The 23,603-nt window shown below is 30.7% G+C and overlaps 1 protein-coding gene across 1 annotated transcript; it reads right to left on the bottom strand.

The window, feature by feature from the left end:
- Nucleotides 1–905: 905 nt before the first annotated feature.
- On the bottom strand, nucleotides 906–13,667 carry LOC110642008 (MAG2-interacting protein 2). The gene is made up of 12 exons (XM_058154065.1): nucleotides 13,443–13,667; nucleotides 13,283–13,331; nucleotides 12,730–12,903; nucleotides 11,652–11,853; nucleotides 11,058–11,281; nucleotides 9,603–10,611; nucleotides 8,107–9,083; nucleotides 7,358–7,446; nucleotides 6,420–6,779; nucleotides 4,246–5,482; nucleotides 3,805–4,070; nucleotides 906–3,705 (listed from the first exon to the last, which is right to left on the bottom strand). The coding sequence occupies exons 1-12, from the start codon at nucleotides 13,533–13,535 to the stop codon at nucleotides 1,087–1,089; spliced, it is 7,299 nt and encodes a 2,432-aa protein (XP_058010048.1). The 5' UTR covers nucleotides 13,536–13,667; the 3' UTR covers nucleotides 906–1,086.
- Nucleotides 13,668–23,603: the final 9,936 nt, after the last annotated feature.

Below are 23,603 nucleotides of genomic sequence, written 5' to 3'. Positions count from 1 at the left end.
ACGAATACCTAATATATAAAATTTAAACTCTACCCTAAATTTATCGTGAGTATTAAATTTCAGATCTAAATTCATCTTAAACTTGATTATATATTACCCAAATTCGTCTTATTAAGTTTAATCGAATCAATATTTATAAAAATCTGACTTATTACCATTTCTACATATAAAATTTGCATTGAATTTTATAAAGCCAAAACAGTTTTTTTTTTTTAAGGAATAACAAAATACATTAGTTTAAAATAATATTTTAAAAATTATTTTATTAATAAAACAAATTGAATTAATAATTTTAATTGTAAAAATTAATTTATTAATAAGATTAAATTTTAAGAATTAAATTATTACTAAAAAATATACCAAAAAGTAATTTGTGATTTTCCTATACCAATGACCCTTTTATTTTAAGTATGATAACCGAATCTCAAAAATAAACATGTCAGTAAATATCTATTACGCCCCCTTTCTTTTTCATCTGACTCTAATCATAGGTTATTTTTTATTTTAAAATAATAATTAATTTATTAATATACTCCTATTTAATATACATTACAAAAAATAAAATTAACCATTACTTTCACAACTAATTTAACAATATGAATTATTTAATTTTTAATAAAATAATATAAATAAATAATATAATAAAAAAATAAATAAAATTTATTATTTCAACTATATTAATTACATTTAAACTACGAAAAAATAAAATAAACTTATCTTTATAAAATAGAAAAAAATATATATTTTATATAAACTGGTCATAGTCTATTTAATTGATCTGAATCAATTTGATCAAATTAAAATGATTATTGAAACTGAGATTGGAATCGACAGACTATCTGATTTGGTTAATTCAACCTCTTAAATGGAAGTAGTTAACTCAACTTTAAAATACAATTAAGCTATTGGCCTAAATATCATATTCTTGTCAATGGCTAGGGGGTAAAGAGTATATATGGAGTACATATTCAATGTGGTTAACTGAAAATCACCCCATACCCCAAAATTCCAATCCCACAAATACAAAATATATATGAAACAAATTTATAGGAAGTCCTATACCTAGCAAAGCCTTCTCATCTAACATTACTTTGGAAGCAATGCCAATGCAGATTGGATAATATTAGGCAACTTTTCTCTCAATGTGTAAACTGTGTTCTTCAACGTTTTGCATGAACTCATCTCCTCAGGAGCAAACTCATAGTGCTGCAGAGTATGGAGCTGCCTCTCCAGGTACCTGCGAAGACTAGCCTCTGCAACATTAATAAGACTGAGAGAAGCAATCATGTGCATATATTTCGTAACAAGAAATCCTGCTAGGATCTGCTGATCAGCTTTTACAAGCTCTGATATGAAGAAGGGGAACAGTATTCTCCTGAAAATAAGTAACCAGTCATCCTTTTCGTTGTCTACAGATTCCTTCTTTCCTTTCTCCATGATCCCTGATAACTGGGCCTCCTGACACTGGCGACAGAAATTGCCCGTCAAATAGCAGAGATAAGAGAAAGCAGTGCCGTAAGAAGAGTTATTTATTATAGTTGATATAATCCCAGATGATAACACAAGAATGAAGAACTCATGGTCCCTGCCAACTGTATCCGAGATGCCTCGTTGTTTCAGTCTGTCTTCAACTGCACCCAAACATTGCAACTGAATTGCTTCATAGGGCAGAAGAAGCACCAGCTTCAAAGTCAGAAAACAATCCATCTCAAATAAAACCCGACTCAACATCCTGGTACCATCTTCATCCAGCAATATTCCGTTAGATTTTGGTAAGGATTGGTCGATCAGTCTTAATATATCATTTAACTGTGAACGTGCAATCAATTTTTTGAAAATCTCCATCCAACACACATGTAAAGGATGAACATTAAGGCAGTTATCTATCTTCACTTTCTCAAGCGATTCTACTTCCTGAAAGCTTTCCCATCCTTCATCCCAGTCATCATTATTCCAATCAATTCCTGCTGCAGATGCTTCTGCAGAATCTTTCTCATCTCTTCCAACAACAAAGAATCCTTCCCATTCTTCCAAAATGGCAAGCAGCACTTCAATATCAGTATTTGAATTGGAAACTTCACACAACTTCAAGAAGCAGGAGACAGCTGTCTCTGCATTCAAGAGATCATCGGGAGTAATTTCTATGGTGGGGGAGATGGCAGATGCAAGCTGAGATGATTTAAGGGCAACTAAGGTACTTGTGAACTGAGTAGAAGCATCTGTATTATCCAGCAATCCATCATCGGCAGTTGTCTCACTCTTTTTACTAGCAGAGATTAATTCATCCCATCCTTCCCATGGTAAAACTTTGGATTGTAGCTCTGCAGAGAAACCCTTAATATTTCTACCCCTGATCAGTTGCATAAGCTCTAGAACATATACCCGATCATGACTTGGTAGCTGTGAGTTATCAGAGAACTGGACCATTCTTTCCCAAACTACCTGCCTGACCCTCCGCAAGTCCTCCAGTTGACCTTCCAACTTACTCAAAGATGATAGCAAATGATACAAATTCTGGTTTCCATGGGAGCAGTTCACCAAGTCTTTTAAAATGGGTTCCAACATATTTATATAGAGATGAACAAGATCCTGAGCTTCAGAGTCTGCCGATGGAGTTGAATGGTGATCACAATGTGATATTGCTTCTGAGAAAACTTCTGAAACGGCTCCAAACCCACAACCAGAAAATACCATGGCTTTGCAGAAAATCAGAATCTCTACAGGAAAATCACCAATCAAGCCATTAGTGACATAGCCAACAATGGTTCCCCAGCTCTGACTAGGTGATACGGTGTCCTCCATCACCAACCTCATAAATACCTTCAAGCAGCTTGACAAGCAGTCTGGATGGAACTTGAGTTTTTCAACTGAGCTCTCATTAGAAGCAATTTCCTGCATTTCTTCCGTCAATCTAAGCCAAAAGTTCAAAAGGATGATGAGGCAATCCTGCCATGTTGAGTTATCTGGAATACTCCCATAACAACAATGCAAAGGTATAATCACAGTTAAATATTGCTTCATAATGTCCAGAGCATCTGAAGGTGCCAAAAGTCTGATATACATTTGAGAAGAATCATAGATGTGCTCAAGTTGACCAATAAACTCCTGAAACTTTTCAGGGTTTCCAATATTTAACTCCATTCTTGTGCTACTTTCCAACATTGTAAACAAACCTAGAATATAATGTTTATACACATCCTGCCACATCATGAGATCTTCAGGCATTGAATTGGTATAGATACTGGCCAGCGTTTGTACCATTTTTGCCAACGCTTCCAAATTAAATTCACTGATGTGTCTGCAGACTTCACTGCGTAAAGAATGCAAATTCAAACCATCTAATCCAGCAACATTCTTGAAATTTAGGTTCTTAATAAAGGAAACCCTTTGACATTCTTGCGCAATTACCTTGTATAAACAAGCTAATTCAAGAGTGGATAAACGGGATGAACATTCTTCTATTGCTTGCAGTGATTGCTTAGTTTCCTCCAGCTGCAGGTAGCAGTCAGAGAGGAGGCCATAAATACAGGCAAGACGCTGCTTATTGCACCCATCAATAGCAGGGTACACTACCAAGGAAATGGTTTTGATGGTTTCTGAAGCACAGCCAATTATCTCTGCTTTGACTTCTGAGATTTCAGCCATAATATCATCAACAGTCCAAACCTCAGAAACAAGAATAGAACTCAAGTACCGAAGTAGCACCTGCAGAACAGTAAGACAACATATTGATCTAAAGAGTCAAACAGGCATGTGATTAACTTCTACATCCATTCAAAGACAAAGGCAGGCAGATCCACATACCTCAGTATGATTCAAGCCATAAGTGTCAGCTAATTTCAACACATCCTTCAAAATGCGTTTCTTTTCCAACTTTACTGATTCAGTTAGGGAAAAAACAACACTCTCAATGTACTTATAGTCACCAGATAGAAAGCGTGTGGTGTCAACCCCAGGAATGATCTGCTCCAAAACTCTAGAATGTTCTGCTATACGCTTTTTTTCTTCTAATTTGATCTTCCATTGCCTCCAGAATGTTGATTGTGCTTCATCAATTTTGTTGATCTCATCTGAATTCAAAAGGCAACATAAAAAACAGAATAACATCATTATAGCATTTAAATGATAAGAACAGTGTTTTTTTAATTAACAGCAGATATCAAAACAAATCACATGAATATTGCATGTAAAGTATTATTTTTCTTTTTTTTTTTTTATGTCAAATAAAGGGTTTTAAAAAGTTACCAGAGCTAAGTGGTGTGCGCTTCTCTTCAAACTTCCTCAATAGCAGCTCCCTCCTCTGAGAAGGACCATTACATTCAACTTCAAAGTTACGCAATAAACTGTAAGTCATCCCCACATTCATGATGCTGCAGATCTCTTGGTAGTTCTTCCTTATCCTCAGCTGCTCTTCTATTACTTCTACCCCACTAAAGGCATCCACAAGATTCAACAAGAGAGAGCACCCCAGGACATCCTCCTCTTCCGTAACAGGTGGTTCTATAATTGATTTTGCCAGAGAGGCAATAACATTGTCTTTGGGAGCAAAGCCATTTCTCACCAACCAGGAGAGCATTGTTACCAGGGCTTGTGTTTGTATGCTCATATATTGTTTTCCAGGAATAAATTCTGATAGTTTCTTATCATTTACTGCTTTCCTACTCAAGTCAAGCAACCATGGAAGCTGGAAAGCAGCAAAAGATAAAATTTTTCCATTTTCTCTCAAAAAAGATTCCAAATCAGTTCCACTGTCAACAGGCAAATTTTTAGCAACAAAAGAAAGTCTTTCTTTTACTTTACTTAAGTGAGTTTCTTGGTCATCATCGTTTGCTCCATCAACCAGTTTAGAGCAATCTTTGAGGTTAACCATATCTTGAATACCATGCACCGGAAGCGAAATAAATGAGGAATCTTGAGATGGAAAATTAGGAGAACTCATCCCTCTTAACATCAACAAAGTATCACACTGGCCCTGCATGTCTAGATCCTTCCATGCATGGAGAAGCTCACCAATAGACTCCTCATCACAGTGACTTAAAGCAAAACCTAGCAGCTGTTTTCGAGAGCTTATATCCATATTTTCAAGAGCAGGACCTCTTGCTATTGCAGCACATAAATCCCATATGAGACCATGTCCTTTTTTAGCCAAAACAAGGCAGAGATCAAATGCCAATTGCAGATCACCAGCTACAGCAGCTTCTCTAGCAATAGCTTCCTCAATAGCTGATATATCATCTGATGAGTTCAATCCAAGAAGTTTAGCAACCTCAATGAGTTCATCAACATGTAGATAAGCTCCAGGTTGACTGGCAATTGCCATTTTGACAATCTCCATGGGATCCCTTATCTGCCTGAATTGCATGGGTAGAAGAGTCACTCCTAGGTTTGGAAGCTTAACAGTTAGTGCCTCAATCATATCAGCCTCTGCTTTAACATGTCTGCTGCTTGGAAACAAATTTAGGCATTCCTTTGCCTTCCAGATCTGAAAAGTGTTGCACAGAAACATAATCAATAAATTTATAGAGGAATATTGAAATATGATTAAATCAATAGAGAATATTTACTTTAATCATTCAAACTACAAAAATAAATAAAGCAATTGAAGTAACATAGAATAGTGGAAGATTGTTTTGGTGTGTGTTTGCTGGTGTTTTGAATTCAAAGTTTAGCCCATCAGATACCAAATGAAAAGAAGAGAGTCAGGGACAACAACAAAGAAAGCTAAAACAAACAAAGATGTTAAGAAAACACTTCATGAATAACCCAAAACAACCTAAACTGAAATCATTATTGGGGGGAAAAAAATGATTTATGTGACCTGTTACAAAGTAAGAATGTTAACAGAAAACAATGAAATAAAAACCCGAGGATCACAAAAATAAAATTAAAATCGAATGACAATTACAAATGATGATGAAATTTATACACAAATGATCCCACAAAAATGATGACACATGCTACTGTACAACACAAAATTAAAACAAAAAATTTTCACCTGCAGCAGATAATTTAAAAGATCTTGCAATTCAACAAGAACGCAAAATAATATATAATGCACCATTTTTTGTTGGAAAAGAGAGATTGCTTTAAAAACAAATCACGTAAAGTCTATGGCTGATGTTAAAAGTAATATGCAAGTGTGTATGCATGTATACATAAAGGGAACATGGATGCTTTTGACATAAAATAGATTACTTAAAATGATTTTCTACATTTTGCAATCTCATCACATGAAAATACTTGAAATCACCACTCTTCAAGAGTCTTTGAAAAAATACACAAAAACTACATGACAGCATGATTAAAACAACAATTCCGAATTGAAAGACAATTTTTGAGATATACAATGGATATAGAAAGAGGTGAGGTTTTCGAATCCTTGGTAGCTATAATAGAAAATAACATGAACATTTACTTACTTCTGAGCATGACAGACTAGAAGCTGAGAAAAAGAATTCCCGTGCTGCTTGAATAACAAGATTTTCTGCTTTCTCTGATGCCAAGGACACTGAACTTGTACCCTTTAGATAATTTCTTGCGAGAGAAAATCTCCCAGCTTTCAGTAATCCTCTACAGAATTCTGTTAACATATACTCTGGATCAAGAAAAGGAAAAGCCTTCTCTCGCAAGCATTGCATATCACGCCACATGCTTGCCCATTCATTATCTAATCGACCTGGCTGTCTTCGAACAAATTTCGAAAGCATAAGGCGAAGAATCTGTTTCACTCCTTTTTCATCCACATGACCCTCAAGGAAGAAGTTCATAGGCTTTGGAACCTAAATATAAACAAGTAACTTACAATCAAATTAATAGACGCAAAATGAAATTGTTATATAGCAGTTCCAAATTCATTAATTAAGTCCAGTGGTTTCAATTGTTGATGCCACTTCACTAGGTACTCTGTATTCCAGCCCATGCATAATGGACACAATTTCATGCACCATTATTGTTTCCAGAATGACAGTCAAGAGCATGTTACATGATGAAATGCCCTTGGATAGAAGAAAACTACTATGATAACCCTAAATAAGATGAGTTAGGATCCTACTTCTTACATACTATTACTAATTAATATGGACTCCCAAGCATAGGTTCACCAAAGATGCACATGCAGAAACACTGAATATCAAAAAGTACTCGGGCATCATTTGAAATTTCATGCCTAACAAGGAACACAGATAAATTCATTATTTTGTAAGCATATGAAAGAACAAAGTTTATTTAGCACCTTGCACTCCTATCAAAAGTGGGAAATCACCCAAAAAGAAAAGCAAATCCAACAATCCATTCATTCAACACCATTAATATATTCAGAATTCTCAAAATCATTGACAGTAAGAGAGAAAACACAAACCTGGTAAAATGCCAAAATTCTCCCAGCTTCAATATGGCCTTCTGCAAGTTTAAGTCTTTTCTCAAGGCCATAGATATATGTTTCAGCATCTGCATAGCCAATTTTGTTTATTATGCTCAATAATGAACAGTTCAGCATCAAAGATCAACATTATTCAGTTCATACAAATATATATAGAGTTGCTTTTTGGATGCTCATTTCAGTCCTCAGGCATATTTCAGTCCACAGTAGCAGTCTGGTATTTGTTGGATTCAAATGAAACACATCCAATTAACAAAAAAACACACATTATTGAAATAATGATAAGAATAGCAATTAAAGCCACAGCTTCAACATTTAAGAAAACTCAAATTAAAAACTGCAAGCTTCAGGAAGAGAAAAGGAGAGAAGGTCAAGTCACCACAACTTGATAAAATTGAAAGCAACCATGACTTGAGAAACACAAGCTTTCATCAGAATGGCATGCATCTTCTAAGTCAATTCCCATATGAAGAAGGAACTCAAAAACAAAAGATGGCATGTATAGACTAATATGTATAACCCTGTCCTTCTAACTTCTATAAATTACAGAAGTGATCCAATCCAGTGCCTACTCTTCATTTCTTTTCCCCATATGAAATCCACCGTGTGCATGTGTAGTGGAGAATCTCTGCTGAGGCCCCTTTTCTTTAGAAATTTATTATGCATGAAAAGCAACAAAATATCACCTTTTTATCATACAAATCAAATCAGTGCAACACAGAACTTACCTTGCTTCTGTGGAAGCTTAGACAATATGGTAGCCAGTGTACTCCATCTGTCTGTAACTGTGCACAAATATACGCATTGCAGAGCACAATCCACAGCTTCATTCTCATCCTTGAAGAATCCGTTACTCTGCAATTCCCTGCACCCTTCCTCAATGACTATCAAACATACATCTAATTTATTCTCCAAAGCAATTTCCTTAAGCCATCTAACCAGAAATGACTCATCCTTATGGTCTAAAGAAAAATGACCATCTTTAACCTGATCTTGAGTAACAGAGGTCAAGTCATGAAACCTATTTTGCATAAAAGGAATTGCCATATCATGCAACTTTTTTACCACATTTTCCTCGTTGACTTCCTTTAGCATCATTCTGAATTTTTCATAATCAGATAATTGTTCCCACTCCATAAGACTAATATTGAAGCTTGTTTCGCTATCACTCTCATCAGAATAAATAAGCTGGTGCAAGTATGAAATATCCTTGTGAAACTGCTGTAATTCGAAGATACCTTTCCGACAAGCTAAGTCAACCAGAAAGAGGCAGTTATCCAGTTGGCCACTATAGCAATCAATATCTCTAGCCCTGTTCATGTACCATACAGATAGTTCACTAATTGATGGCCAAATGTAACCTGAGCACCGTTTGACAATAGGCTCAGTTCTGATCTGGATACCACTCTCATGATTCTCAGGCAAATTGTTGATAAAGCTTAACATCTCTTCACATTCAACCCAATCTTCATCCCTAAGAGAAACACTCATAGGAGGGGACCTTCCAGGAAGAAGTTGACCATATGTTTGAATGGGAACAGTCTCAGGAACAGCAGCTAGTATTTGCAATATAGAAGGAGAAAGAGAATAAGGATGACGTTTAAACAGGAGGTTTAAAGCACCAATTTTCCCACTTTCAGCAAGTGTTACAGCAACTTCACTTAGAGGCATAACACGAAATTTCCCATACTCCTGCACTGAAAACCTGCACAAGACTATGTCATTAAGCTGTCAGTCAACAGAAACTGTCAGGGTAATGTATATAAAATTATGCTTAGTGTAAAAATCATGAGCTACTGATTCCCATAGCAGAGAAACATTTAAGAACTAATAATGACGTTAATCTGGTAACATTATAATTTAGTTTTTTAGTTATGCAATAAAACTTTCACCTCACTTGTGAAAAAGAGACTCCCAGGGAAAGAACTGTTCAAGATGAATCTATACAGGCATTTTTTCTATCCATCTATCACACCACCCTGGGCAAGCCACAAAATGCAGGCCAGGTTTGAATGTCATCTATCCACTCTCTCTATCTCTCTTGCACGGGGATTTTTAATGCAGATTTGTTCACCTTAAAATTCTATTTACCAATGAATCTAGAAGGAAAAGTATATAAAGATTATGCATCTGTATCCAAAGCATTAGTTTACAAATTCTATTTTTGCACACATTTCAATTTGCTCTGCTACAAATAACAATGGGCATCAGGATATCATAATACCTGCCCATATTTATTCCCAGATATGTCTCTAGCCTGTCTCTGAATTGCAATAACTGCAGCCTGGCCAAACGGAAATCCCAAATTTGGCTTCTTTGACAATCTTCTGAGTCCGAAAAGCGGTAATGATCAGTTGCATGCAGCCCATGTGCAAGTAATGCTTTTACAGCACCTTCTGTTGGTCCAGCTTTGTTAATGCATTCAGAAAGTACAAAACCATGATCCTTAATATTTGATAAAAACATATTTATTTCATTTATTCCTTGGCAAGAGTGCAACCACTGTGATTTTAAAACTTCATCTATGTCCAATCCATGATGATTGGCAAAGTCCAATGCTTCCTGATATTTATGGTTGCCAATTAAGATATTATACATTTCAGGAATGGATCTCTCTGAAATTGATATCAACCTCCAGCGCAACCTAGAAAGGTCAAATTGATCACTTGCGTCTTCAATTATCTGCTGCACATGGTGTACACTTCTTGATTCTCTATTATCATTAGATGAAAATTTTCTATCTTCATATGATTTGCTCTCTAAAACAAATATTTGCCCTTTAAGCTGCTGTACTCTATCTAAAACAGGCATCAAATATACAGGATCATTTTCTTGAAGTTTTAAGCCAGTAAGGATATCAATCATTGTGACAAGACCACCCCTCCTTGCAATAGTCACAATATGGTCAGACCACCAAGTAAAATCAACATTATCAATTAAAAGTCCATTCCGTACATTCGATAAGTTACTGATCACCTGTGACCGTGAGCCTAATCTCTCTCCAATAGCAAAGTTAGAAAGTGAGCACCGTTCTTTATCCAACTTAAAAAAGTGCAAGCATCCTGTCATATCTAAAGTGGCAACAAAATTGCCCTGTGGAGACATTAGCACCTTTGGATAAGCTATCTGACCTACATAATCTTTTGGTTTGAAATAGCCTTCAAACTGAATAGAGAATAATGGTTCTAGATCTACACTGTTACATTGACGCCAAAGGGAAAGATGACAGGATCCTGCAAGCAAATAAACAAATGGTCAGCGTGGCACTTAAAAAATAAATAAATGTAAGAAAAAGAAGAGAGAGTTTTCCGATATTTCCTTAAAGCAATAATCAATTTAGAAGAGAATCTTTACAAGTTCTAATCAGGCTCAAGCAGTCATAAGCCATCAGTAGTTGACTACAGCAGGATCCAATTAGAAAGCCAATATGGTAAAAGGGTTAGTATCCCAAAATAAGCATATTCCTGTAAAGCTTAGAAGATAAAAAGACTCAACAACTATCCATGGTTTTAGAAAATAAGACAAATCAATAGTCAATAGTACTCTGATCTTCAGCGTCCATCCATAGATTGCAAGTCAAAGTTATGGTACAGAATCATATTATGAATTATATATACATCCACTTAAATTCAAACTTAACTTTATTTCCACAAGGAAAGTAAATGGTACTAAACCATACCAGTATTTCCACTAGACATTAGTGAGGTGCTATCAGCACTACCAACAACAAGAAGCAAAGAATGTTCAGGATCATAGTCAACGCAGTAAACATCCTTCGGGAACTGTCTCTTCACAGTTAACCCACTGTTTGACGTGCGCATGGAGGAAATAGAGGCCTCTGGTTGTTGGCTGATCTCTACATGATGAAGAAATCCATCTGATGTGAGAATGATGAAGCTACACCTGAAAAAATTTCAAAATTTACTTATATGCCAACAGGCCCAAAACTCTGCAACTTCTGAAGACACATGCACACAAAAACACAAACACAAACAAAAATGAAGACCTGCTACAGAGATAAAATTCTTAATAAATTGAGAAACTACTTCTCATAGATGACATTAAACTTGTAGTTAATGTCGCCACTTGAACTTGCTCAAAGAAGGTATAATGCACACAAAAACACAAACATGGACAAAATTGAAGACCCACTCCAAAGATATATTTCTTAATAAATGGAGAAACTACTTCTCATAGATGACATTAAACATGTAGTTAATGTCCCCACTTGACCTTGCGCAAAGAAGGCACAGACAGAGAGGAAGGCACTTACAAACAAGATCCACGTGCATCAATATTGTCCTGTGGAATCAAGCCTATTATTGGAAAAGCAGCTTTTAATTGTCTCTTCATAATTCTTGTAATCTCTTCACCATTTGCTTTGATAAAATAGAATGCATCATTATCATCAGCAATTCCGAGAATATCATGAGTTTCTGACCAAACTCCATGGGAAAATATACCAGGGCCACTACCTGGTTCATGGAACAGAGGTTGGACAAAGCTTAAAATCAAAGGGACAAAACGCAGCAAAATAACCTACAAAACTAGCCAAGGAAACGCTCTAGATTCCCAAAGCACATTTATTAGTTCATTCTATTGGATGATTATTATGCAGGCACATCACTAGGATATATCGCAATAGAGTAATTGTAATCTTTCTCGTATGACAGCCATTAAGTCTTTCCTCGCTCAGAATTTTGGTAGTCATGCCTCTTCAATTCTAGGAAGGCTGCTATAAGTAACTCAAATACAAGAGTTGAATTCAACACAGGAATTGGCAAAGCAGCTCTGCTACTGCTGCAAGACATTATCCTCTCCAGAAACCTAAGGCAAATTGTTGGTCCAAGAATAAGCACCCCTGGTGGCCAGCAAATTTGATGTTTAAGGGCTATTTAATTGCTATTTAGTATTGCTTGAGTTTTTCTAGTTGGGACTCCTCATTCCCAATCCCAAAAAGAGCAGGATTAGTTATTAAGTCTGTGAATACCTATGTGAGCAGTTCTCTTCAGTTTTGACAATGGAACCATAAAGCAGAAATGGGCCTAAGGTCTTCATCTGTTGTAATAAGTCCTTCATTAAGTTATAAGTTCTTCATTCAGAACTGGGCCTAAGATCTCTCTCCTATAAGTTCTTCATCTTTCCAGTCCAAGTGAAATTAACCATCAAGCAGCTATTTCATTGCTAACACTATTAACTCTTATTAAGACATAATATGAAGAATAATTAACACTAACACATGATCAATGGATAATGACTAGGTATTTCTAAAAAAGTATATTCTTGTGACGAAACATTTTTGCTGCTAATATTTATAACATAATTTTACTAAATTGGCAAGTAAATCTTACTGGTAAAAGTGCCACATGGCTCCTGGTAGTCATCCTCCTTCCGCAAGATCGTAATCTGATTCCCAGTAGCGACAGCCACTCGTTCACCTCTTGGAGATATAATCAAAGATATAGGTTTCTTGATTTTCAATGGATTCCTGTAATCCCTCCATTTCTCCTTTAGTTGACTTATACCTTTGGGTGGTATTAAAAGTGAAAAAAAAAAAAAACCATCAGTAGACTCAGTGCACTACAACCCCATTGCACATCAAGATAACACTGTTTTGACGGCAAGACAACAAATTGTACAAGTAAGGATAGTGAATAAACAAACAAGTTTAAGGCAGCTCTGACGGCTTCTTAAGATAAAAGAAAGCTAAAGGCTAGCAATTCCAAATGCATTCGTTCACATAGCAAACACAATAATCGAGTCCCTAAAGGTCATGAGTAGAACAAGTAAAACCTAACAGGAAAGGCATTACAATTCCTCTCGATTATATAGAATATATAATTCAATACCATTGAATGCAACGAAAACAAAAGAATCTGACAAAAGTGTGAAATTCGAAGGAACCTGGAGCTGAGAAGAGCGACCACAGAAACCCTTTACCGCCTTCATTTCTCTGAATTCGATTTAAGAAAATAGATTGAAAAGAAGAAATTAGAAGACGGAAAATAGAGAATTTTGATTTAATTAAGAGAAAAAGTGAAGCAGAGAGAGATCTGAGCTTGACCTTTGAGGATTGAGGGGGGTAATTAGAAGAGTAAGGTCTGGTGGCGTGATTGCGTATCTCGTAAAGCACTTCTCCGACGCTTTCTTCCTCCATTGGTAATGTCACTTTGTTACTCTGCAACCAAGATGCAGTCCTATACTGCTGCCAGGCAGCCAAAGAAGAAACTGATCACAGATGATGACGGTGGTGATTCTGGTTCAGGGCCTCGGGCTTCCGCATGAGAGAGCTGGGCCTAATCTCCACCACATGCCCAATGGGCCTTCCGTAACAAAAAAAAAAAGAATGAATAAAAGCTCAATTTAGCCGATTTTCAATTTTTTGTTCAATTAGGATTAATTTAATAAAAAAATTAAAAAAAAAATTAAACTTTTTAATTTTTAGATTTAAATAAAAAAATTAAAAAATTTAATCTCAAAATTAAGAAATTGAACTTCTTAATTTTTTTTAAATAAAAAAAATTTATTCTATAAATTTTAATTTTTAAACTAAAGTGAGCTTAAATAAAAATTTTTAAACTAATTTAGATAAAAAGTTAAAAATAATCTAAATTAAACTACGAGTTAAATTGAACATTTTTCTAAAAAAAGTATGTCAATAAATTATAAAATTAGAAATAATAATAAAGTAGCTATAAAAATTATCTTATTCAAACTTGATTAATATTTATAATACATCATTATAAAAGGATTTTTAATTTTCAGTTCTCTAAAAATGATAATACCTTTCATTCTCAGCTTTAAAATTCAAACAATCATAATTAATTTTTATTTTTTTTAAATAAAAATTTTTTAAATTAAAAAAAATAAATTCCTCCATTTTAAATATGACAATTAATAAAAAAAATTAATAAATTTAATTTTTTTCTAAAATTTTAGTTCCCAACAAAATGGATTATGCCAATTTGGATTTGCAATGCAATCCCTTCACTTGATAGTGGAAAATGATAACCAACTGTTGATTCATATTTAATGCCATCAATAACCAATTGCTAAAATAATATTTTTTTTTCAAGGATAAATCTAATGGCAATGTCAAAAAGATTTATATTATGTGTGTTCGAGAACTCACAAATGTGTCTTGTTTAGGGAAATTTTATGGTTATTTGGTATGATACAAAGTATAATTATTTTGTTATAGAAAATAAGATAGTTTTATATAAATTTATCACTCATTTTATTAGATTTTTATAAAATAATTCTTTTTTTTTATAAATTTCTTAATTAGGAAAATTTTATTAATTTAACAAAATAATAAAATTTTCTCAAATAAAAAAGCACATATAATATATATATATATATATATATATATATATATATATATATATATATATATATTTAAATCTAAGAGATGAATTATGCATGGTAAGAAACAAGTTTAGGTTTTCTAAATATTTTTTATTAGATTTTTAAAAAATATTATATCTATTTTTTTATATGATAAAACTTTATTTTTTTATTAAATTCATAAAATTTTCGTAATTAACTACTTTACGAAAAAAAAATTTACAAAACTTTAATGAAATAAATTATAAATTTATGTGAAATTATCTTATTTTCTGTAATAAAATAATTAGTTTTCGTATGGAACCAAGTAACTATGAAGCCACCTCCCATTAAGCGCTGTGATTGAAATGTCAAGAAGTACCATTTTAAATAAGTATTATTTTAGAAGTTACTCAAAAAAGTAGTTTAGAAAAAAGTTTTTTATTATTTTTTTATGATTAAAATTTATTAATTTTAATTTTAAATTAATTTTTAATATTTTTTAAATAATATATTTAAAAATTTATTTTTCTCAACACAGCTTTAATAAAAATGTCAAACTGACTCATAATCATACTTTATGTGGATAAATTATATTAAATAGTGGTGATTTTATATATATTAAAAAGATTTGATGGGAATGAAATTTGTTCAATTTATGGATTTAGCTATTCTGATAAATATACAAAAAAAAATTTATGGGTAAGGAAAATGGTAATACCCATGAAAATAAAGAAACAAAGAATGAATAAATACAATCAAAATAAATTAGCTGAATATATGATTTCCTCAATCAATGCAGTGCATGATCTCAGCAGCAATCATGGTTATTCCTTGCATGTAGCTGAATACATAATTCCTTAGTGCGGTGAATGATCTCAGGGCCAATCAAGATGGTAGGTTTGGGAGACACACCAATCTTGGACTTGAGATGAGTAACAAGAGAGTGCCTTGGTGCAAATGTCTGCGAGTTGATCTCCAGAATTAACATGAGTCACCTTTAACTGTTTCTTCTGAACTTTGTCTTTAACAAAATGAAAGTCAGTCTCAATATGTTTCATTTTAGTGAAAGTCTAGATTTGCACAAAGATAAGTTGCTCCAAGATTGTCACATTAGATTACTATAATTGTTGGTATCCAACATATTTCCGTAGTAGCGGAAGCAACTCTCTTGTATTCAAATTCTGTGGGCGATCCAGCAACAGTGCGTTGTTTCTTGGAGCTCCAAGAGACTACATTGGAGTTTTCATGTCCACTACAGCTCACTCCATCCCTTGTCCTACCTCTTTACCCTTGGAACCCCACACAGCCTTGCAAGCACTTAAACACCCCCAATGGCATCAGGCTGTGGTAGAGGAGTACAATGTTTTGATTAAAAATGGGACATGATCACTTGTTCCTCCTAATCCAAAGTACAATGTTATTGGCTGTAAGTGAATCTTTCGTGTCAAGTACAGTTCTGGTAGCTCTATTAATAAATATAAGGTAAGATTGGTTGCTAAAGACTTCCGTCAAAGACCTGGCATTGATTTTACTAACACTTTCAGTCCTGTTCTTAAGCACACCACAGTTCGAGTTGTACCATTCATAGCTCTAATATCATAAAAGATTTGATGGGAATGAATAAATAAAATCAAAACAAATTAGCTGAATATATGATTTACTCAATAGCGCAGTGCATGATCTAAGCAACAATCATGATATATTCCTTTCATGTAGCTGAATATATAATTTCCTTTAATTAGTGCGGTGAATGATCTCATGAGATATTCCTTCATATATAAGGGCGATTTCCCATAAATAGTGCAATCTCAATTAATTTGAAGAGATTGAAATACAATTTTATCCTTCATGATTGAATGAATTGTGTTTCCAATTACATATTTGAACAGTATCTTTGAGGGAGATTTATGCTTTTGTTGGGTCTTTCCAATTAAGAGAGATGTGTGTTTTTGTTTTTCAATTACTTGAAAGAATTATTGATTGAGAATTTTCGTTTTTTCAAGAATGATGAGGTAAATTATTTTTACTCTATTGCCTTAGTTTTCTAACATAATTCATTATTTAATTTTTAATTATTTATCGGTTCAAAATTTAATATAGTTTTGATAGAAAAATCCAAAAAAAAAAATGTATAATAGTTATTTTTGTTAATTTGTTTATTTCTTCCAAGTGCAAAATTAATATGGGTTTGTTTATTAAAATTAATATGGGTTTGTTTATTTTATAAGTATTCATGTATATCTAGATAAAGCATCTTAGAACACATTGATGAATTATTTTTTGCCGAATAATTCAATAAATTTCTCAATGAGTTCATTATTCGACCATAGTTTCTGTAGAGAAATATCTTGAATAATTCAATAAAAAATAATAGATCTGCTCTAGTATGTAGGAAATATCTATTGGGATATTATAAATTAGATACATAAAATTGCTACTAAAAACCTTATGCATAAAATAAAATAAATAATTTATTTAACTATTAAACATAACTTAAAGAGTTTAAAAAAGCCTTTTGACTTTATTTTATTTTATAAAGTATTTTTCTTTATACTATTAATTGACACAATTTTTTCTAAAAAAAAAATATACATTCTTATAGCGTTTATATTTTTTATTTTTAAATTTATGTATAAATTTCATTCAATCTATCAATAGTTACACGTTCTTTCTATTTTCTCATAAACTGTATACTTATTTTTAATTTAATTCAATTAAATTTTCACCTTGCTCAACTTTAATAGTTAAGAAAAAAAAATCTAAATATATTAAGTCATTTTATTAATTTTTGAAGATTAAAATTATCATGTTTCTTGAGTGCAAATTTATTTAGTTTTATGTTTTAAAAAAATTTCTTAATTGATATATTGATAAATAATTACTCGAGTGGTGAAATATTTACTATAAAAAATAACTGCATGAGATTTTATTTTTACGTATTTAATTTATATGATGTACGTACATTACTTCAAAGACAAGTATATATAAAAGTATCATAAAAGAATCACCATATAATTTTTTTCAACTAATTTTAATAATTTTGATTACTTATATGTTAATTTTATAGTAATTTATCATTTCATCTAACTTATTTATCGTATAATTATCAATTTATCTATAATTATTTTTTTATGTGACCAATAATTCTTAATTATATCTGAGTGTATACACTCAATCAATCATTAATTGTCATTTTAATTAAAATCATGATAACGTCTAGCACATAAGTCGAAAACTCCTGATAGTTTATCTCTATTAAATTTTTTTTTCAGTGCCCACAAAAATAAATCGTGAATTTATAATCTACTGCGATAATTTTATTCACTTAACTAAGATTGAATTTCTAATTTTATATAATTAATTAATATTAAACTTTTTTATTGACTACGTTTTTTAAAATTGTCCAAATTAAAAATATTAAATTAAATTTATGAATTCACTAAACGGTTTAAATTTTAAAAAGAAAAGGTAAAATGATATTTTTAATAATACAACTTTAAAGAAGAAAATATAAGGTAATTTTTATAATCTGTCTCTGAATTTTACCTCGTATGTCACTTTCATTCTTCAATTTTAATTTGTTACTAAAAAATTCTTAAACTTTAATTTTGTTTCTTAAAAAAAGTTTCTTTAATATGTTATAACAGGTTTTTAGATTAAAAAAAAATTATTTTCTCTCACACTAAAAAAAAATACAAATAGTTTTAACCATCATTTATACCTATCATAAAAATATTAATACTATTACAATGATCTGCTTCCTTAAAAAGAGAAATATTTATCTTTTCACCAAAAAGTATTAAAACTGTATTTATATATGTCATGTTATACTTTAATGAGATTTTTTTAATTAGAAACCTAAGGTTAGAGGGATTTTTTATAAAAAAATTTAAAATTTAAATATTTTTTAATAATAAATTAAATTAAAGAATATAAGTTAAACACGAAATAAAATTTAGAGATGAAGTATAAAAATTCTCTGAAAAATATAAGAACTAAGCACGCGCGCATGATGATTTCCATTAATTAATTAATTAATTTATTTTAATTTTGCTGGACCACCACCATTTAAAATTTATATATATAATCTTGCACATGTGCTCCTCTCAATTGAGAACCATCCAATATAAAATGTTTATTTCATTTAAAAATGAGTGCATTGCTAAATTAAGAAAGAGAAAACTAGGATAAGAAAGGAGGGAACTTTGAATATCAATTGGTAGGAAAAGAAGACTGTTGTCTTTTCAAATTCAGGAAATTGGGATGGTAACCACTCAATTTGGTAGTATTAGATTATTTCTTTAAATATATTTTATAAAAATATTTTTCAGGTTAAATTCTGATTATTTAAAAATTTAATGATTTAGCTGTTCATATAAAATATTTTCATTTTTTTTAGTGTTTGACATTAAAAAAAATTAACAGAAAATATTTATTTTTTATTTTTCAGACTTTAACAATTTTATTAAAATATAAAAATATTTATAAATAAATGAAATAAATACATACTATTAGATTTTCTAGTTCACAAAACAAAATCACAGATTCTAACTCAAGATAGAAATTAATTCCATCTAAAATTGAATTAATTTATTTTTAATGGAAGGGGGGAAAAAGTTAAATTCTAACTTAAAATTTAATATTAAAGCTTATCTCCTTTCCAAAATTTGGTAATTTTGAGTTATTAATTTTATAATATATGAGTATTCTATTGAGTCTTGAGCATGACAACCATTCATCCAACATTTTCTTTTTTTAATTTCTAAATTGAGTGTAAAGATCAATTAAGTGAATAAGGGAACTTTGAATTTCCATGGCAGGAAAAAGAAGATTCTGTTCTTCTTTAAGATTTGATGCTTAGATTTTCTCTATAATTTTAAATGGAAAAGGGATAAAAAAAAAATCTCTATACTTTCAGCAAATGGCTAAATAAATCTAAAATTAAGTTTAGGTTAAATAAATCTTTGTAATCAAGGCCAATTAAATTCACAATTAATAAAATATTTTTTTCTAATTTTTTAAATAATAAAATGTTAAAAATAATAATTTTAACATCAAACAATTTTTATTCATCTTATTTTTAATTTTTTAAATTAATATTTAAAATTAAGAAAAATAATATTTTATTATTAAAAAAATAATATTTTATTAGGTATAAACTTATTTGGTGTTATTAGAAAATACAAAAGCTTATTTGACCTACTGAAAATATAAGGATTTATTTAGACTTTTTTCTATTTTTAAATTGAAGAGGTTAGTAATATTATAATTGAATTGTTTCAACAATTCAATAATAATTAAAGAGAATTAGAATTTAACAATTGAAGCACATTGTGACAAGAAGATGTGTTTATTCTTATTCTTAATATAAAAAAACATGCAAATGGGCTCAATTTCATTAATGAGGACCTACTAAGTCACTTTTAAAGTTATAAAATTTAAATTAAAAATAATTAAATTCAAATTTTTAAAATATTTATATTAAAATTAAATTCTGATTAATAATTAAAAAAAATTATGTCATCCAAATGAATAATTTTACAAATAAGATATAAATGTATCTTAAAAATATAAAAACTAATTTATAAATTTTATTAAATTTCAAAGACTAAAATATAATTTATCCTTTAATAAATGCAATTCTAATAAGTTTCACAAGAAGATAACAAAAGATATAAATATTTTAAATACAAGAGATAGAATAAAAAATACATATTAACAAGAAAAGAAGCCGCCCTGAATTTTTTAATTAATCTCTCTTTATGCCCTTCTTGATAATGCTATCTTAATACAAAGGCACAAATAGGGGGGAATTTTTTAGCTTTCTTGTCTACTGGTTTTATTATATTAGTAATGACTTTTCATTAACTCAATAGTTTTAACAGTAATTTCTCTTTATTTTATTTAAATATATTGACTAGTGATGTTGCCAGGAATATCCTGAATACTAGATCTAGTCGGATTGAGGGTCTCTTAAAGATCAACGAATAAGTGAGAGCCGGTGATGATTGGCAATCACTCTAACGCTCAAGTTAATAATCAGATTATGGATTGAATTAGTATAATAAAAGTGAGAGTTTTGTTTGCATATCTGTTACTGTAGCTTTATCTTGTTTAAATAGTGATTGATTGGGATAAAATCTTGGCTACATCTTCGGTAATTCCCCATTTAAGTTGTAACAGTTATCATTCATAGATTAAGGCAGGAATTAGGCGAAGTTAACACATGATTGGTAGCGTAATACTCACTAGGCCCAGTCTCAGAAGATATCGATCTCTCTGTTTTGTCCGATCTTCAAATGACAAGGTGGTGTATCTTGAGATCTCCTGAGAGCTCAGTTCCTCTAGGCGTTGGGTTGAGATCGGATGGGTGAGCTCCATCTGATTCGGAGCTTGGGTAGGCAAGCTCTAGCTGGGTTAGTTTATTAGCCTTTTATATTAACCAGTAAAAATTTTGATTTAAACTAAATGGAGGGACTAAAGAGTAAATAAAATAAAAATATAAAGATTAACTAATATATTTTTTAGAATAAGACGATAAATAGTTAATTTCGTTAAAATAGAGATACTAAAAAATATTTTTCTTTCTTAAATCACCATATTTGCTCTCTTAATTTTTTTAAATTAGCACTTATTTACTTTTTTCAAAATAAATTATTTATAAAAAAAGAATTCAATTGAATTTCACATAATCATGGTTTTTTTTTAAATAATCATTTTAAATTTAAAATGTTTATATTCTTTCATCTCAATATGAAAATTGTTAAACAAAATATAAATTTTTATAAAGTTTTAATTTTTAAACAGAATAAACAATTAAAGTGCGAATTCAATAGTGCAACTCTGCTTTTTCCTTCTTTTAACTAATCTCAATTAGTTTAAACTTTTTTGCCTTTTCTGTTGATATTTCCAACGATTGAACCAGATTTAAAGGAATGAAAAAGTTTGAACTTTTTCATCAACCTAATTAGGTCGAATATTAATTAGGAAGGATTCCCAAATCCATATTTTTAAGAATAAATCATAGGGTTTTGACTAAGTTTCATCTAGACCTAACTGAAACTACAGCTTTAGCCGATTTCATGATTTGGTCTAATTTCAGTTTGAAATGATTATAGGATAGTTTCGATTTAGTTCAGTTTGATCTTAGGTATTATCAAATAATAATAAATTTTTAGATATTATTTATTTAATTTCTAATATAAAAAAAATTAAAAAGACTCAAATATAAACTCAATATAAATTTTTGAAAAGAAGAAAATGAGTTTTGAATCAGACTGATTTTAGTTCAAACTAACTGATTCTGAGTCCGATTCAAGATTAATTCAAAGGTCAAAATAATGAACCCAAGCTGATTTTGATCCAGCTCACAGACCAAACCAAACCAATCCTTGGCTGGATCTGGTTTCCTCTGCTTATTGATGAAATCTATCACTTAGCTATTTTTTCAATTAATCTCTTTAAGCTTTGTTCCCATAAAGGCTTGACAAAAAGTACTACTTAAGACTGTTTAGCCATGTCCCTTGCATAGTGAAGAACCTGTTTTGATGGAAGACTTTACCTTTAAATATTATGTCCTTTGGCTAAAATGATTTCTTTAAGGATAGGTTAATAAACCATGTTTAGCCATTGGATTCTTATATATATATACACGGAAAATTTTTTGCCTAAATCAAATTTATTATAAATTTAAAATATAAAACTAATTTTTATCAAAAAATTTATTTTCATTTTTAGATTAAAAAAATAATTGAATTACAAGAAATGTTAAATTTAACAGTAACGATTTTTATTGTTAAATATATAAAATTTGCTACTATATACTTATAACAACAAAATATAAATTACTATACATTGTTACTATAAAATTATGACAGTAATTATTTTATAATAAAATTGTGATTGTTGCAAAAAAAAAAAAAATTAATGATAATAATAATTGCTGCTATATATTTTTATGTACTATTAGTAATAATTATTTTTATTATTGCTGTATATTAACTTTATAGGCAATAAATTAATATTATTACAAAATTTACAGCTAATTCTAACATTTGTTACAGTGGAAGCACTATTCAAAGACCTTCCTATCTCTATTCACAATACACCTTCAAATACCTCTCTTTGTCACTTCCTCTCCTCTTTCATTCATTACCCACATCACTCATCTTCTTCTCTTCTTCCAATTTCAATTACTTCAATTTTAAATCAAAATCAAATTGAATCAAACTAAAATTAGATTGAATCTTTGAACTGCAATTACAATTGAACTGAACAAGAACTAAATCCACTACCTAATTTGTATTAACACTAAATCAAAATCGTCAAAACTAAAACCATTGAAAATCAGTCCCCTATGATTTCAAAAGCCTTTAATTCCATGAATCGGAATCGATCTTTAGCCAGGGCTACCCGTAAACCATTATGGCCCATTAAGTGTGATTAAGAATGCAAAAAATCCTAAGTGGATTTTAATTAGGGATTCAATTTGGATTAGTTGAGATAATTTAGGTGGTTTATGAATTAAGTTAGATTAATAATTCACATCATACTTTTTTAGATTACAAATTTAACATAAATTTATCTCTATTGGCATTATTTATAAGATATTGAAGTGTATTAAAACAAAACACAATATCATCAATGAGCTTTAACTTAATGGTATTTGAGTCATTTTCAGAATCATGAAATCTTTTTTTTTAGAGTTTTAGTTAGAGCTAATTATTAAATCAGGCCTAATAAATCTTAATATTAGGCCTCGTTTGATTTAAAATTGATATAAATATGTTTGCTATACAAATTAAATTTTCAATAAGTAAATTTACTTATAAGTTAAAAAGACAATAATATCCATAATATAATTTAAAGTATAATAAATTAGATAAAATTAATAAAT

Source organism: Hevea brasiliensis, chromosome 9 (genome assembly GCF_030052815.1).
Source record: "Hevea brasiliensis isolate MT/VB/25A 57/8 chromosome 9, ASM3005281v1, whole genome shotgun sequence".
In the NCBI taxonomy this organism is placed as follows: domain Eukaryota; kingdom Viridiplantae; phylum Streptophyta; class Magnoliopsida; order Malpighiales; family Euphorbiaceae; genus Hevea; species Hevea brasiliensis.
The sequence above is the reverse complement of the archived record's forward strand: the minus strand, read 5'-3'. Positions and strand labels throughout refer to the sequence as shown.

Bases quoted from the DNA above. Each gene is read 5' to 3' on its own strand.
- LOC110642008 (XM_058154065.1), bottom strand. From the start codon at position 13,535: ATGGAGGAAGAAAGCGTCGGAGAAGTGCTTTACGAGATACGCAATCAC. The intron at 13,332-13,442 runs GTCAAGCTCAGA...AATCGAATTCAG, and splicing joins ACCCCCCTCAATCCTCAAAG to AGAAATGAAGGCGGTAAAGG. The intron at 3,706-3,804 runs GTATGTGGATCT...ACTGTTCTGCAG, and splicing joins ATGGCTTGAATCATACTGAG to GTGCTACTTCGGTACTTGAG.